The sequence below is a fragment of the Alligator sinensis genome, unplaced genomic scaffold (genome assembly GCF_000455745.1).
Source record: "Alligator sinensis unplaced genomic scaffold, ASM45574v1 scaffold1354_1, whole genome shotgun sequence".
Taxonomy (NCBI): Eukaryota; Metazoa; Chordata; order Crocodylia; family Alligatoridae; genus Alligator; species Alligator sinensis.
The window spans coordinates 1,079,531-1,095,589 of NW_005842344.1; the positions used below are offsets into that span (position 1 = coordinate 1,079,531).

Sequence of the window (16,059 nt, forward strand, 5' to 3'; positions counted from 1 at the left end):
AGTCACCAGCTCCATACGACACAAGAAAGATATTCAACCCTGAAAGCGATTTCTTTCTTGAAGTCAATTCGTGTTTACATCCATGGAAATTGTGTACAACAGAGCAGCTATTATGGTATTTCAGGCTTGCTATAAATTGCAAGCCATTATGCTGATGTGTTGCCAGAGTTTCTCAAGCTTACCTTGTAGCTATAAGCCAGCAAGCTAGTCTTAATTTTATTTCTTTAATTGTTCTCCACGCACAGGCACAAGTCTCTGGGAAAACATACAGCTAACCTATTCTAATATGCATTTTGCATTGGTTTTGGTCAACTCGTTTTAGTTAACAGAGATGAAGCCAATCAAGACGTAAGAGGGAAGTCTCCTGATCTCAGAACAAAGAACCACCCACTGCACAGAAATGCCAGCCTGCCCCTCGTCCCGAGACTCGGTGGGAACATCACACAGTACTTTTTGTTTGGAGAAACAGGAATCATTATTAAGCTCTTCCAACTTGCAAAACTAAGGAAAAACCTACCTACGGGATCTGCAGACCTACTACTCTGTAGTGAAAAAACAAACTTTTAACAAGAAGTTTAAAAATAATAGAAGCACACAGAGCATACCAGATTTGCATACATACAAGCTATTTAACAGCAACTGGGTACCAAAGAGTTGATTAGTAAACTGATTAGTAATTCCATCATTCTGGTTTCCTGAAGACTTAGTGATTACTCCTGTAAGCAATGCATATGGTTTAAAACTACCCAGTGGCTCAGATGACCCCACATGTCTGGTATTTAGTCTAAGAACATAGCAAATTCTCCAGAGCAGAGCTAAAAATACCCTCCTCCAAAACGCCCATGCTTACTGGGTCTGTCATGGCAAACTACAGACACTGGTCCCCTTTACAGGCTTCAACTAGTCAAAAAATTTAAAATACTGAGTGGTTTGGCCTTCAACCCAAATCACAAAATGCCACTCCAGTATGTTTCTTACTGTCCCTTTCCTTCATCCTACTCTGTCTGGCGGAGAGCAGAAGTACGATTTACTGTAATTTGGAGAGCATAAACAGTATACACAGAAGCTACATTTTCTTCTCAAGAATCTGAGCATTTTAACAACATTTGGACTATGAGATTTCCTAATTTGCCAGTTAAGGGTCATTAATTTATGACCTACCGCATCCTTACCCTAGCAACAAATAAGTGCACTTGCTTGTTAGCTCTCTGTTATTGTGGAGGGCTGTTCTGGACAGAAAGCATAGTTTGAGGGTCCTTCCGTTCCAGCAGCCAGCGCAGCAGCAGAGCACACGCTGGGTGCTGCGGGGCTGGAACACCACAACGGAAAGCTCCTTCTGCCGACAGTCCCGCAAAACCTTCCATGCATTTCCAAAATGCATCAAAAGTCAAGGAGGGCAAACCCACCACAACTACTAGCCACTGATATAACGTTCTAGTCTCTTTAGTATTCACCCTTGCCCTTCAAGAGAAACTAAAGACTAAACCAAGCTTATGCAGAATACTACTGATGCATGTGGTGAATGATCGAAGTAGAAGAGCCACGCTGGCAAAAGCAGATGTTACAGGGTAAATAAAGCAAGAATTATCAGACTAAGATGAACAAAGAGAGAGAGACTGAGATGTAGCAAGGAAACTGGAGGAAGTAGGACAACCTGGGCCAGTAAAAAGCTAAAAGGTGGGAGCAATGCATAATGTTTCAACAACTGGGGAAGTCTCAACAAGGCAAGTGGCAAATGCGCCCATGTTCAAAAAGGTCTAACTAGCAAGATAAAAACCCCAAGGCTCCCCTTTTGTCATATACATGAGAAACTGGTGGGGTTCAAGTCAAAGGAAAAAGGAAGTCCCATCTGTTTTCTGGCTACGGTCATGTTTAAAGATGTATACAGATAATGGTCTCAAAACCGCCTCTTTACCTTAAATAGATCAACATAGCCTACGCCCACTAAATATATTATGCAGGCTTTTGTGGCAAGTGCAAGTGGGACCCGCGGGCCCGATTCTCACGCCACGACCACAGGCCGCGCAGCGCTCTAAGAGGGGAGACCGAACGAAGCCTGGCTGCGCTCCCACTCCTTTACTCAAATGCCTGTTTCCAGGGGCAAGCCTTAGCAGTTTGCTTCCCACAGGGAAACGTAGCAATCGCATCCCCTTTCGCCGTTCTGCTTTCCAGATAAGGAGTTCCTTTTTACATCAGCTTTCTTTAGAAGACGACAGATACTGGAAGTGCCTACAGACGGCAGCAACGGTTTGGCTGAACTTATTTAGAATCACCCTTGGGGGAGAAAAACTGCCAGAGGAGGTGTCTGCAGCACCACATTACCCAAGTGCCAAAAAACACACTGACTGCCATTTTATTTCACCACAATTTCCTGGAGATCCCTGAAAGCCATCTGATTAAATGAAGAGAAAAATCCAAATTGCAGCACAGCCAAAGTACCTCCATCTGTTCCAGTCACCATTGCCATCATCCACTTGAGAGGAAAGTGAGCTTTATGGCTTTTAGTCTATTAGGAAGGTAACTGCTTTAGCAAGTCTGAGACTAACACACATCAGTACACTCTTTCAGAAGGTGGTTTGATATTTAGCTGATTCATCCAAAAGCAGGCTTTTACTTGCAATTTATGTAAGCTAGTTTGCCAAAACTCTTGACAGATACTGATGGACAATTATTAACCAGGCGTGTCACCCGATACAGATCCGACAGGCATTTACAGGAAGGCAGCCCGGCAGGGTGGAGAGCCGGTAAGTCTGTGGGGGGAAGGGGCAGATGAAGGCTCCCGCAGTGAGGGAGGGAGTGGGGCAGGGGCAGGCGCTGCCCAGCCAGGGTGCTGAATGCAATCCTGGGGCCAGAAGTGGGGAGGACCCAATATGCAACCAATACATCAGTGCCTCTCTAGTTTTTACTGGGAAACATTTCATTTGCAACTGTGTGCGCACTTGAGGGAACCAGGCAAAACGTCTCTGGAATACATTTTATGGTCCTCTAAACTTTGCATTTGAGGTCTGCGGTCTACTTGAAGAGCATTTTCCTTGCAAAACTGACAATACAGAACTTTCTGGAAGGTTCCAAGCTAAGTCATGAAGCTAAGGCCTCCCTGAACCTGGTCCTATTCAAGTTTAAACAAGACTATTGCAAAAGTTAGAATAAACGGTCCAAACTGGATCAGTTCTGCATATCCTGGGAGCTTATTCCATAACATACTTACATATATGTCAACATTTTTTAACCACATCTCAGTCTTATTATTTTTCCTAGCAACTGTCCATACTAGAAAGTAGTGCTAACTATTATTAATCTTTGCAATATAAAATTAAGATGTTTTATTAAAAGGAAAAAGCTGCAGGGTAGTTACCTCGAACAGGGCATAACCTCACTTCCCCATTTCCCTCTACCACCTGCCCAGAGCACTTCTCTGCCACGTGCTGCAGATTCCCTAAATGGTCTCATAGACCATGAGTGTTGGAAGGGACTCAGCAGGTCACCCACGATTAACCTAAGACTGCCTTTCTATTAAGGACTACACACAACGTACTTAACATTTCAATTGCCATCAGCATCTCAATTTGGTATATTTAATGCCTCAGATGTTTGAGATGGTAACTGCAAGGAGCATTTAAAATAAGAACACCTCTGTGAACTACAGTCATAGCCCATTTTCTCAAAGTTTGGATATTGTGAACAAAAGATTACATGCTTCAACACACTCATAAATTCACCAGAAGTGAAGCTACTAGCCTGGTCTATACACAACATAGAGAAACAAGATCTGTTGAGGAAAAGAAGTTTACTTTCAAGCCTCCCAACAGACTTTCTAGGAGCATGCAAGTTTTAGAACATTCTGTAGTCACCGTTAAATACAATAACGGCATCCACCTTTTTAATGTTATATGCAACGTGATTGCCTTGAACTCTAGGAAAAGGTCAGACTTTGAACAGACGCCTCGTAACCGAGTGTCAGGTCACTAAAAAGGGGAAGCTCTAATTCAACCTCTAAAGGCTCCTACCAAACGAAAGTTAGGTTGATCTCATTAACCTTCACACTACCTTTCACACACGCAAGCAACTTCAGAAGGACTTGAAAACACAATATAAACATGAAATAAGATATTCCCCAATGATTAGGCATGCTCCCAAAGTGCTCTGTGCCACAATCCTCAGAAACACTGATTTTCAAAGGAAATCTCTCTTACTGCATCATTTTGTTACATGAATAATTCAGTGATTCACTATAGTTAAGTATAAAATTATTGACTCAGAGACAAGCAGTTATGGCTGCTAACAGTTTAGTTCGGAAGAGTATCTTCAAGTTTTCACTGCACTCTTCTATTAAGACCAGGCTTGACTTAACCATTCAGTAGTTATTAAAAATATAACATTCAACATTACGGGCACAACCCCACTTAGAAATCTGGCATGTATAATTCTCCACTGCGTCAGCTCCAGCTGCAATGCACTGACTGCGTCTAAGTGTGCAGCAGACTGTGCAGATGTTACTCCGCAGTCATTTAGTGCTTGCATAAATACTGTCACCACACAGTTTTTTCCCCAATGCTACTGCACAGTAGTGCCGTGCCATGGTTAGTGCCTGGCAATGCTACCGCACGGTAGCAACATGATACGGCGCAGTCGCTCGTTCTTACTGCACTGTAGGGTCACGTCTGGACATGCCCACTGAGTGCAATAATGCATACAGGCATATTTATTAGAATTTTATTATCCAAAACTTACTATAAAGATCTAAGAGATGTCTGTATTGTAGCCTTCGCTACTCCCAACACTATCTGCAGTAGGTGAGCATTATAGCCCCCCAATTTTCTATCTAAATAATACGGACACTATTCACTTAAGAGTTACAGGTGTCTTGCTGACTTCCTTCAGCACATATAACCCGTCTTAACTTTTTCTTTTCTTTTATTTTCATGAGGGCTTCATTTCCTTCTTTTCTGGTTTCAAGTTGATGTGTAGGAACTTACAAAAAAACCCATAAACTTGACCACTTGTGCTCAGCTCTGCAAGACATTCTGAGATACAATTGTACTGCCTTTTTCTTTTTTTTTTTTTACATTTGTTAAAAAAAAAAATGCAGGATTCTATGGAAATTCAGTCAAGGAACAAGCTTATTTTGAATTAGTATACGGCTGACAAAGACCTTAGACCGGGTGAAGTTTCTTTGGGAATGTCAGTCAGGACCTCATTAATGTGGACAGCACATGTCGAAATATTAACTCTATAAGAAGACTTAGTTAGAAGGCTCCCAAGTTAAGGTTTTAATCTTTAGTTGTATGTCTAGCGAGCAGAAATGCTTCTTTAGTAAGTGCCTTCCTGGACTGCTCAAACGACGGCTGAAGAAAACGCACAGGGGTTACTGCATGTGTCACTAGCTTCACCAGAGAGCACCCGCCTAAAGATCCCAATTTTTAAAGAAAACTTAAGGTAGCGGTTATCTTTGACTGCAGTACAATTACACCTACAGCTGCTGTATTTGTAGTACTGACATTTCTCTTTTGGTTTATAGTCACAACAGTATGATTTCAGGCCCTTTATCCGATTTAACTCTGCTGTCTCATACCCTATAAACTAGTGTCTGAAACAGTTAACTGTTCTATCAAAGGCAGGCAGATCAGCTGATGGAACAGTGCTTTCCACAGTGACCCCTTCCTGTTTTCTGTTCAAAACTGCAAACTTAAGCTCCAGCTATTAACAAACCTCAAATGATTCTACTTCTGCTTTCAAGTAGCAGAAAGCAAGGGGAAACACTTGCACGTACTCCCTGTTCTGTAAAGATTTTCCAAAGTCGCATAGGTACTTTTTTGGAAAGTTCTCATAGCATTTCCCCAGTATCACAACAACAAATGATACCGAACTAGAAATGTTTGAAAAGCATTCCTAAATACTGTGTTTGAACAGAATCCCTTCAAGTTTCAGGTTTAGAGTTTCTCCTGCTCTTAGTCATGCATTGTTACTGGTTTCTCCTCCCAATCCAGAGAGTTAAAAAAGTGGGGGGGGAGAAACTGAAATATTATGCAGGAACCATTTGTGTTGGTCTTTTTGTTAGCCAATACAGGTCGAGACCAAATTTTACGCCTTTATTCCTGTGGCTGAAGTTTTGCCTTCCACTGGAAATTTCACAGTACTTGAACCGAACTGAATCAAACTCCCCTTCCAAACACAGTGGTCTTCTCCCTGAAGCACATATTCATGGCTGAGAACTAACCCCTCCTCCTCAAAGGGGGGGTCATAATAGGAATACTCAAAGACACCCTTACCATGCAAAGGGCACTATTACGCTAAGCAATTACTATTTCAATAGAGACCTATTTATTGGTGAAAACAGTCCCTGTTTGCCTTATTCAGTGCAACCACATAACTGGTTTTTCATGACCCTTGCCTCAAACACCACCAGTATTCTAAGACAACACACCCAAATGATTCTTCTGGCCTAAAGTGTTGATTTCTGGCAAAAAAAGGTAAGACCAATTAAAAACTGACATCTTTGAAGCCAAAAAGATAAGACTACAAAGGCAAAAACAGAGACTAATTTCAAAAGGAACTAAATAATCTGCCCTGTTTACACAGAAACTCAGTTACAAGGAAGGATGGGAAATTAAGGAACACACTATTGAGAAGCAGTCTTCAAAGCAGCAATTCAATCCCCAAAATGTATCTTCCGAGACAACACTAAGAATGTACTCAAAATCCTCCCCCAGGAGTGGTACATATATCATAAAGCAATTACTTGGAAATTCCATTTATTTTAACAAAAGGAGGCGGGGGGGGAACCACAGCCTAAGTTTACCTCCAGAACTGGTCCAGCTCCCAAAATAGTTCTCTCCACACCGCTTGCGTACCCTTTCTGACTCAGTGCTGTGAGGCAGTGAATTAAAAAGTTTGTACTTTGAGTTTTTCCAGATCCACTTTCACCTGATATAACTATGCACTGGTTGACTTGTTTTTTAAGCATTGTGTGATAAGCCACGTCAGCTATTGCAAAGATATGGGGCTCCAACTTCCCAAGCTGGTGATTCTCATACATCTTGACATATTTTGGGTTATAAATGGGCAAAAATTTGAAGGGGTTAATGGCAATCAGAATACTTCCTGCATAAGTATAAATCTTTTGTTTCAAAAAGCGGCATTTGAGATTCTCTAGGAGCGTGGTCTCTGTTAAATTGGGAAGGTTACACAAGTCATCAAAGTCTTCCTGATGCCATGGAAGAAAACCTCTTTCAACCAACCGTCGAGCCTCCTTCGCCTTGGACACCAGTTGCATGTGGACATATTTGATGGTCCCATCGGTGTTCCTTTCTTGCAAAAGGAAGTAGTAACCATCCTTTTGAGGATGCTCATCCTGAGCACGGCGGGGCCAAAGCAAAACCCTTTGAACAGGAGAGTCATTTATGTCAAGTACCCATTCTTCACCACCCGATTCTTTCACTTCCACAAGCACATAATGCTTTGAGACATCCAAGTTCAAAGTATTTATCGCATCCTTGATGACATCCGAAGCACTGCTGTCCTTGGTTGCAGTCACTCTACAGCAGGGAGCACTTTCTATCGAGAGCTGAGGGTAAATTTGAAGATGATAGGCCACCTTCTCCTGGCAAACTGCACTGCCAGCATCTTTTAAACTCATTCTGCCACAAACCCAGCTTCAGCATGCCTCCCCAGCTTACTGCACAGTACCCATTATCTGAAAAAGAAGAGCAAAGAGTCAGGTATTATATTCTGCACAGCAGGCTTCCCTGAAATGCAAACGCAAATGAAGGAAGAAAAACACAAAATGAAGTTACGCAGGCATGTCATGAAAAACAAGCTATTTTCTGAGGTTATTTCAAACTTATTGGAGAGGTCTGCTTAAAAATAAGAGTTGGGGGCAGGAGCTAAGGGGAGAGAACTTGTGCACTTGAGTTCATTAAGCTATCCTTGCCAGCTGACATTTTCTCAGATTGTTCTCACATTGCATATGGACAAGAAAAGAGCTGCTGTTTTCGAATAATATGCAAAAACTTTGCACAAGAGAGTACGACACCCTTAGGAGCCATTTTCATTACAATCAACAACCATGTCTTGCTTTTAACATTTTTTTAATATGACAGTAGAACTAGTCTCATTGTAGCATTTTTCAGTTCAGATTTTACAACTAACTTGCACAGAATTCACCAATTACATCATTTACCTCATACTCCCCCACCCCTTCTCTCTCCTCCCATTATTCTCATGCCTGAAGCTGGAGCCTCGTGTTTTTTGGTGACATCTCTTATTGAATAGTTGGGAGAGACGACAGACAAGCTTTCAGGCACAAAGTCCCTTCTTCAGGTGACAAACATCCCTTCTAATTATTCAGGTGCGCCAATAAAAGATCCTACCAAAAAACCTAAACAACCCCCCCAAACCCTTTCTTCTTACCTATTTCCTGGACCATGATGGCTACAACATGACTCTAACCCTACTGAGCTCACGTCATCAATCTCAAGCATCTCAAATGCATCATGCAGCCTCGTGGTCTAACTTCTGGTCTCTCCATACCCATAAATAGCCTACAAGTCAGCCCTCTCCTTGTTGTATCAACATCTCCGAGTCCTTGGTCTGCACTTTTCTCACCTGCATGGCACTATGAATCTCCGTCCTTTGCTGGACCATGCTACTCTACCTTTCAGTTGCCATCTGATTAGGTGTCAGGGTTAATCATGCTAACAGGACCAAAACTTTGACTGTGGTGTAGTGACCCTTTACCAACATACAGTTTGGGAGACAGATAACGAGACACCAACTCTACGCATTTCTTTTAAGGTACTCCATAAAATATAAAAATATAAACAAGGTCTGAAGAACAAGTCATTGCAATATAAGAAGTTCACAAGTTGAAACAAAGTGGAGTGCGAGAAAGCCCATTTGAGTTACAAGTTACAATGCAGTCATCTTCAACAGCAAACAGTTATTAGGCCAACGAGCTTCAATGAAGAGCTTTTTAAATTGAGATCAGTGGAGAGCTGGAAACACTGAACTGGCATTTCTACTGCAGACAGGCAGATGAATCATTTAAAAGAAAAAAAAAAGAAGCACATGACATGGTTCTGCCATTCCTGAATGAAGCCAGGAATGGAGAACTTGACTTCCAAGCAATTCTGTGTAAAAACCACTCTTGAATCATTTCTGTTATGCAAGTTAAATTGTTTTCAAAGTCTGCTCATCAAAAGGGCAGCAGAGTATGCCACAGACAGTGGGGTATACCAGGGCATACATCTGTGGTTAATACATATAAATCTATTGCAGCATGACTTCCTGCTCTGCTTAAGTATATTGCTCACCCCCAGGAAGCTCACTGCAAACCGTGATGTGCAGGGGGACTGACTACAAGTACCTTCCAGCCCTTACGAGCAGTGACAAGTACCTTCCAGCAGTTCTGGCTTGGAGGTGGGGGGAGAGAGACTCATCAAAAAGTTGAAAGGATCCAGGCAAGTGTTAAGCACTGCTGATGTCTTGTCTCTCAGAACAGTATGATGATCAGTCTCTGCACCAGAAATCTCACTTGACACTGAAGTGGCCGCCCATACAAAGAGGTTCAGAATTTGTTCTTCACGGTGTTGTCACACAAACGCCATCAGAATATATTAGTATTTGTTTAGAACCATGCTTTTAACAAAAGAACATTTTAATTTAATCTGTTGAAAGAGAAATTAAGGAACATTTCTGAAACAACCACAATGGAGAAATAACAATTCTGACTAGCTGAATTCTGTCTGAAAAACAGCACAGGAAATGCTATTTTTGAGATGATAACTAAGCTTGTACTAAAGTTCCTTTTTTGATGCCAGACATTCAGACCCAAACCTCAAAAAACAACACGCATGCTTGCCAGTGGCACACAAAGGCTTTCCCTGGAGAACGCAAACAAAGACAAAATTTCTGCAAAATTCAACCAAGTTTTTAGCTTTTGGCTCACAACAGATGCAATTTCAAGTCCCCCAACAACCCCAGGGTATCAGCTGCCTATTAATTAATATTTGCAGAGGGACAGCTACATGACTGCTCCTTTCACTGCTACTACCCAGAAAAGCTGTGAACAGCAGGGGCGAGCACTGGAGTTATTCGTGGGCAATACAGTCCTAAAGAAAGACTAGGGGAAACAGGAAAATGGGCGTTGCCACTTTTTCTTTTTCACAGTTAAATAGCTCCAAAAGAAAGCACAGAATGACTGAAAATGTATAAATGTCCTCCTCTTTCAGCAGCTTATTTCAGATGCTTAATAGTCAGAGACTTGTATGAAATATAGCCCTCCAAAGTAGCAATACCCTGGTAAAAATCTCAGCCATTTGATCCTTCCCAGCAGGCAGAGATAGCTTGAAGCCGAGTCTCTCAGTACTATCCTTTCCATGAACACTTTTGACAGAGCCTTCCTAGCCTCCTCTTCTGTACTGGCTAGTAGGCGTCTTGAACTTTTTTTCAAGGCTCATCCATCACCTTTTTCAACCCCAACTTCTTGGATAACTGCCAGAGGAAATTAAGCAAAGGTGGTCTCAGATCTTTTCCTGGAAGACAGAGGCCCTTTATAAACATGGCGATATGACTTGTTTTAGATGTAGCTGGTGGTCTGTTCAGGAAAGACTCAAGACTGAGAAAGAGGAAAGGAAATACCTCTTACTCTGGGGGGACAGAGCAGTGACAAGGCAATGTGCACACTGTAGACACTAACATAGAAGTGTTTTGCAGGCTCCTACTTAAATAGCAGTACAGATGCACCTTCTTGTCTCTCTCCTAGAACATGCTTAGAAGAGGCGATCTTCAGCGACAAGATCTTGCAGCAACACGATTACTACACACATTCATGGGGGCGGGGAATAGGAAGATACTGTAATGGTTGCTTCACTCCAACCAAATATGAAATCCATATGAGCATTTTATTTTCTTTCATCACCACTGAATTTTTAGAGGCCTTTTTCCTCCTAGTGACAGCTGGTTCATGTTATTATTTACAGTTAATAATATTACAGTTTACATTAATATAAAGCACTAAGATTCTCAAGGAATGCTAATGTTCAATTTCTACTGAACTTCACAAAAGTGATTCACCTTTGAACTGCTCCAGGATTCTCAAGATTTGAATTTGCCTGCCAGTGATCAAAAATACTGAAACAAAAAAAGTTAAAATGTTTTAAGTCTGAAATTCAATGTTGCAAAGATCCACTTCAATTTTAGAGATTACGGCGAACCTTGAAGGGTCTGAAAGTCAGGGACTTTAAAGTATATCAACTGCTAGACTTAACTACTTTGCCAGCTTCTCTTTGCAACAGCTGGTGGGGGCTCATGAAGTTTTCAAGAGCCACAAAACAAGCATATTTATTTCTGCTTTGGAAAAACTATTTGCCATCAACACAAATGCCTATGAACCATCAACCTGTTCACAAAACAGACTGCAGCAGCAGGGCAGAATGGCAGACTAATTTAGGTGTATAAACCCGACAGCGGTGACGTACAGTAAATGCACTTATTTAAAAACACTAGATGTACACAAATAGAAAAAGGGTAAGATGAAAATAGTGAATATAGATTAAAAGACAGGATTTATAATAAATGTAAATAGTGAGCACAATGCTCATAGATATTTTGTGTCATTTAAGTTAAGGACTATAAACTACACTTAAGTGCATCAGAAACAAAAAGAAAGCCTACAATGATATTTGTCCAATACTCTGGAAAAGGCAGACTTGTCAATAAGATAGAAAAGGAAGACGTGTTTAATAAATATTTGTCCACGTTGGAGAAAAAGTCAAGTGAGGTAGTTTTATCAAAGGATGATAATTAGACTCCCCATTCAAAGAGTAATTCAGACAGATTTAGTTTAGAGAAGAGAAAACTGAGGAGGACTTGATAACAGCCTTCAAATGCAGAAGAGGGGGTTGTAAGGAAGACGACGCGAGATTGCTCTTGGTCACCACAGGGGGCAGGACAAGTAGTAATGGTCTTAAGCTGCAACAAGGGAAATTTAGGGCAGTATGGAAGGAAGTATTTTCTACCTATGAGGATGGTTAAACATTGGAGCAGGTTATTTAGAGACATCAAGGAATCTCCATCTTTTGAAGTTCGTAAGAACAGGTTAGACAAATGCCTAGCTGGGATGGTTAAGATAAGGACGACCTGGCTTTGGACAGGGGCTGGATTGAGTGACCTCCCTTCCAGGTTATTTTTCTAGGATTCTAGTGCAGGAAAATAAGAGAAAGTTAATGAAAATTACAGGTCCCTTTTAAAAAAACCCAGCAATTTAGAACAAGGACAGAAAACGGATATCAACCAAACCTCAATCTAAAATCCCGTCCCCCCCCCTCCCTTTCAGTTCATTTTTCCTTTCTTATTTATAATACACAGAAAATGAGTATGGTATTTATTGGCAGCACTAGTACAATCCATCTGTGAAAACAAATATGTTTTTATTTTATTTTATTTATATCCTTCCTTTTCTAAAAGAAAAGCTCAGGGCAGCTTACAAAAGAGGACAGAATAACTTACGAAGCATGAGACTGGACAAGAGAACAAAACAATTTAAAAGAGAAACTGGTATAACATAAAACAGATACCCCCCCAACCATGCCCTGGCCTGCCTTTGTTGCTACATGCCTTTAGTATCAACTAAATTGATATTCCTTTTAGGTTAAGCACATGCCAATCCTTCAAGCCTAGATGTACTCCAGATTTCCCAAACAACGATCATTATTACTGCCCAATTTACTTCATCACAGGAGTATATAGGACAGTTCCATTATCATTATTTGGGAAATCTGAAGTAGCTGCCACTTAAACCACTGGAGAGGGCAAGCACTCTAGACACTGGTTTACTGTCTTTTAGGAGAAAAGCAACATCTTTTAACCTTAGCAAGCAATTAGCTCAAATTTTAAATTCCTCTTTTTAGAGACAAGACAGAGAAGAACACTTCAGAATAGGGTCACTATGATCATGAGAATTTCCCTGGTTCTGTTGACAGCTTTAAACTATTTTCAAGCCTCAATTATACCAACATTTTTAAGTGCATAAAAAGCATATTCTGAATATGACAATCTGGTAAAGTATTGGAAAAAACAGTGCGCCAATCAGGCCAAGGTAGCAGTTTAGTTTAAATAAGGCCATAATTTGAAACTGAATGTTTCTCCACTGAATCATACCAAAGCTAAAAAGGGAAAGCTGCTATTATACCAAAATTATTCAGAAAGAATGGTTTATGTTTCAGTTCTTTCCACTTTCATGCTGCAGTTTCAAAAATTCAGGATTCTTTTTAGGTAGTGGTTTTGTCAAGTTCTTCTCAGCGTTCAAGCTAAAATGATGCACTAAATACCCAGTTCCCCAGTGAAATAAAAATCAGCTGTACACAATTCAAAACATAAGCACCAGTTGGTTGTGGCTTTAAGTGATTAAAGCATCTGATTTCAAGCATTTGTTCATTTCAGAAACATTCAGCTTTTGACTACTGTGAACGTATCATTCCCTAAATCAAAGAAAATAAATTCCCCTTCCAGCCAACAGGATATTCGGGAGATGCCTCAGCAGCTCAAGGGATGCAAAAATTTTTACAGTCAGTGCAAGAATTAAATCCTTAAGACTCTATTCAGGTGCAAACTGCTTATAATTCTTAATTACTTCTTTTGCGTATTTTCTTTGCAAAGCTATATGATTTTTTGGTTACGATAACTTTTAGTTTCTCACATCAGCTAAACCCAAATAAAACACCAACACATGGTAGCTTTGTAAGAGCCATATAATAGCTCCAAGTTATTGCTGCTTTTCTCAACTGCTGTAACCGGGGAAGTCAATAGAGAAAGCACTTCTGCCATAGACTTCCTAGAACAGATGATGGAATCCAGTATTGCCAGCTACCAGGGAAAGAGCACGTCAGCATGGTTATAACCTCACGTTATACCTTTCACATCAGCTTCATTGCCACGTGAACTACCCCTCTGCTCTTTACTGCCTCTCGCATCCACTTTGCCCACCTCCCAAAATCCGCAGTAATCACCTGGCGTGCAAACATCCATTTCCTCTGAGACACTCTGATGCATATCTTAGCTGTGACCTCAGGAAGTCTGAGATCCCTTATCCAGCAAAACTTTACTTTAAAAGCCTATAAAGTATTACCTAAAGAAAGGTAATGCCAGCCATAACAATAAGCATTTACAAGTTATTCAAAGGAACTGAATGCATGTATTTGTATGTTGGAAGTGAAAGACAGCAAGTAGTAATTACAAGTATATTCAGGTATTAGGAAGACAGTGAGACAAAGTGTGTAAATCAAAGGTATCCTGTACATTAATGTTGCCTTCTGTAGCGACTTTACTACAGTGCTGCTAAAGTTAAGAACGTCTGTAGGCCCTAACACAGACAGAGGCCTCACTAAGCTGGATGCTGCAATTACACTGATAAGAAACTCACTGGGGGAACCTTATCTCCAAGTTGTGCGGGCGGGTTTAAAAAAAACAAAAACCGAGTCAGCCATACAGAACCAAGGCATATCTGAAACAGCTTTAGAAACGCCATGCTGATAAAGACGATTGCTCTTTGGAGCACGGACTATCATCTCTCTCAAGGTCTGCATCACATTACCAATCAAAGCTCAACCTTAACATACAGTAACAGTAGGACACAGGTTACCCCATGTCTATGTGCTCGACCGTGCACAAAAAGTTACTGACATCTCCAGTTAGTCAGATGCACGGCCTCCCCCAGAGCTACAAGTATAACTGTTGGATAAGACAACGGTCTTAATGGTAGGTTGCTTACACTACGTGCGCAGTGAACAGTATGCTGTTAAATATAGGAATAGCGTAAAAACATTATTTTGGGAGAAAACACGCAACATAAAACCCACAAAACTATTTTTCAGGATCATGGGTAAATTACGGACAGAAATTAAATGTCAAGCTAAAAATAGTTCAGCCAAAATCTGTTCAGAAACTTAAATTTACCATCTTCAGAAATCTGGATATATACAGTATGTGTCTATTTTGTACAGCAGTGAAGAGAATATTTAGAGAGGCCACATTTTAGTAATCTATACCTCATGTCAAGTAGAGAAAATGCTAGTTTTTGTTGTAAATATTGACGAGACAGGCTCAACATGAAGGGGAAAAAAAGTAAAACTTCCAGAAGTCTCTCACTGAGGACACTTTATGTTGTTGTTAATGAAGTTCATTTAGCAGCTCAGCAATTTAGCAGGGTCTCTAATGTGCATTTAAAATGGAAACATTTTTACATCCTGACATTCACAAAATTGGTATAAAGCCTTAAATGTTTTAGTATAAAATGATCAGTTAAAATAATCAGGCGTTTAGACAATGAACACTAGTCCACCTTTAGAGACTTTTCTTTGAAAACTCTTAAAGTACGAGAACCATTTATCCTTCCAACTGAGAAGAGGCCCCACGCACAGGTAAGCTGGGCAGACTTCGGTTGGGAACCTAGGGGCCAGTCTATCCTTGAATCACTGGACGTCAGACACCTCCGTCTGTACAAAGCTGTCATCACCAGACGTGTCTAATTTACACTTTCCATCAGCTGCATTTACTACTTGTAAATTATTCAGTCTTACAACGTGCCCCGGCACAACTGGAACAGAGAGCCCACGAAGTGTCCCTGCTCCCAAGCAGGCCGCGCTGCACGCACAGCAGCACCGCTTGGGCGGGCCCAAGCGCTGTGGAACAAGGCAGCTCCTGCCAGCCCAGCGGGGAGGCAGGCTCAGGCGCGCGGAGGGGTGCCAAGCAGAGCGTGGGGCGCCGCGCCGTGCCACGCCACACCACACCGCACACGGGGCTGCGGGACCTGGGCACCAAACAGAAAATCAAAGCGTTCCCTGCTGGGGGGAGGAGGAGAGGAGAGAAGGGAAGGGAAGGGAAGGGAAGGTGGAGGTGAGGAAGAGGCAGGGCAGGCGTTGGGAAAGAAAGAAGGGCCCACCTGGCACTCCCCGCTGCCCGGCCAGGAGGTGAAGTCCAGGCGGGAGCGGCTGCAGGGACAGAGGGCGCGGGTCGCGGCAGGGTGCTGGGGGGCGACCTGCCTTTGCCCCGGCTCGGAAGCCT

At 41.6% G+C, this 16,059-nt stretch overlaps 1 protein-coding gene across 12 annotated transcripts in view; it reads right to left on the minus strand.

The window, feature by feature from the left end:
- MYO9B (myosin IXB) overlaps window positions 1–16,059 on the minus strand; it is a 55,062-nt gene that overhangs the window by 38,135 nt on the left and 868 nt on the right. For 11 of the 12 annotated variants that reach the window (XR_003095295.1, XR_003095294.1, XR_003095296.1 and 8 more), the window contains exons 1-2: window positions 15,938–16,059; window positions 6,800–7,693 (exon numbers count right to left, since the gene is read on the minus strand). Coding sequence is in view for 9 of the 12 variants with exons in the window: in XM_014522366.2 (XP_014377852.1) it covers window positions 6,800–7,636 (837 nt within the window). In the remaining 3 variants the exon portion in view is untranslated. The remainder of the gene's footprint in view (window positions 1–6,799; window positions 7,694–15,937) is intronic. The other variant, XM_025210304.1, reaches the window with a different exon arrangement.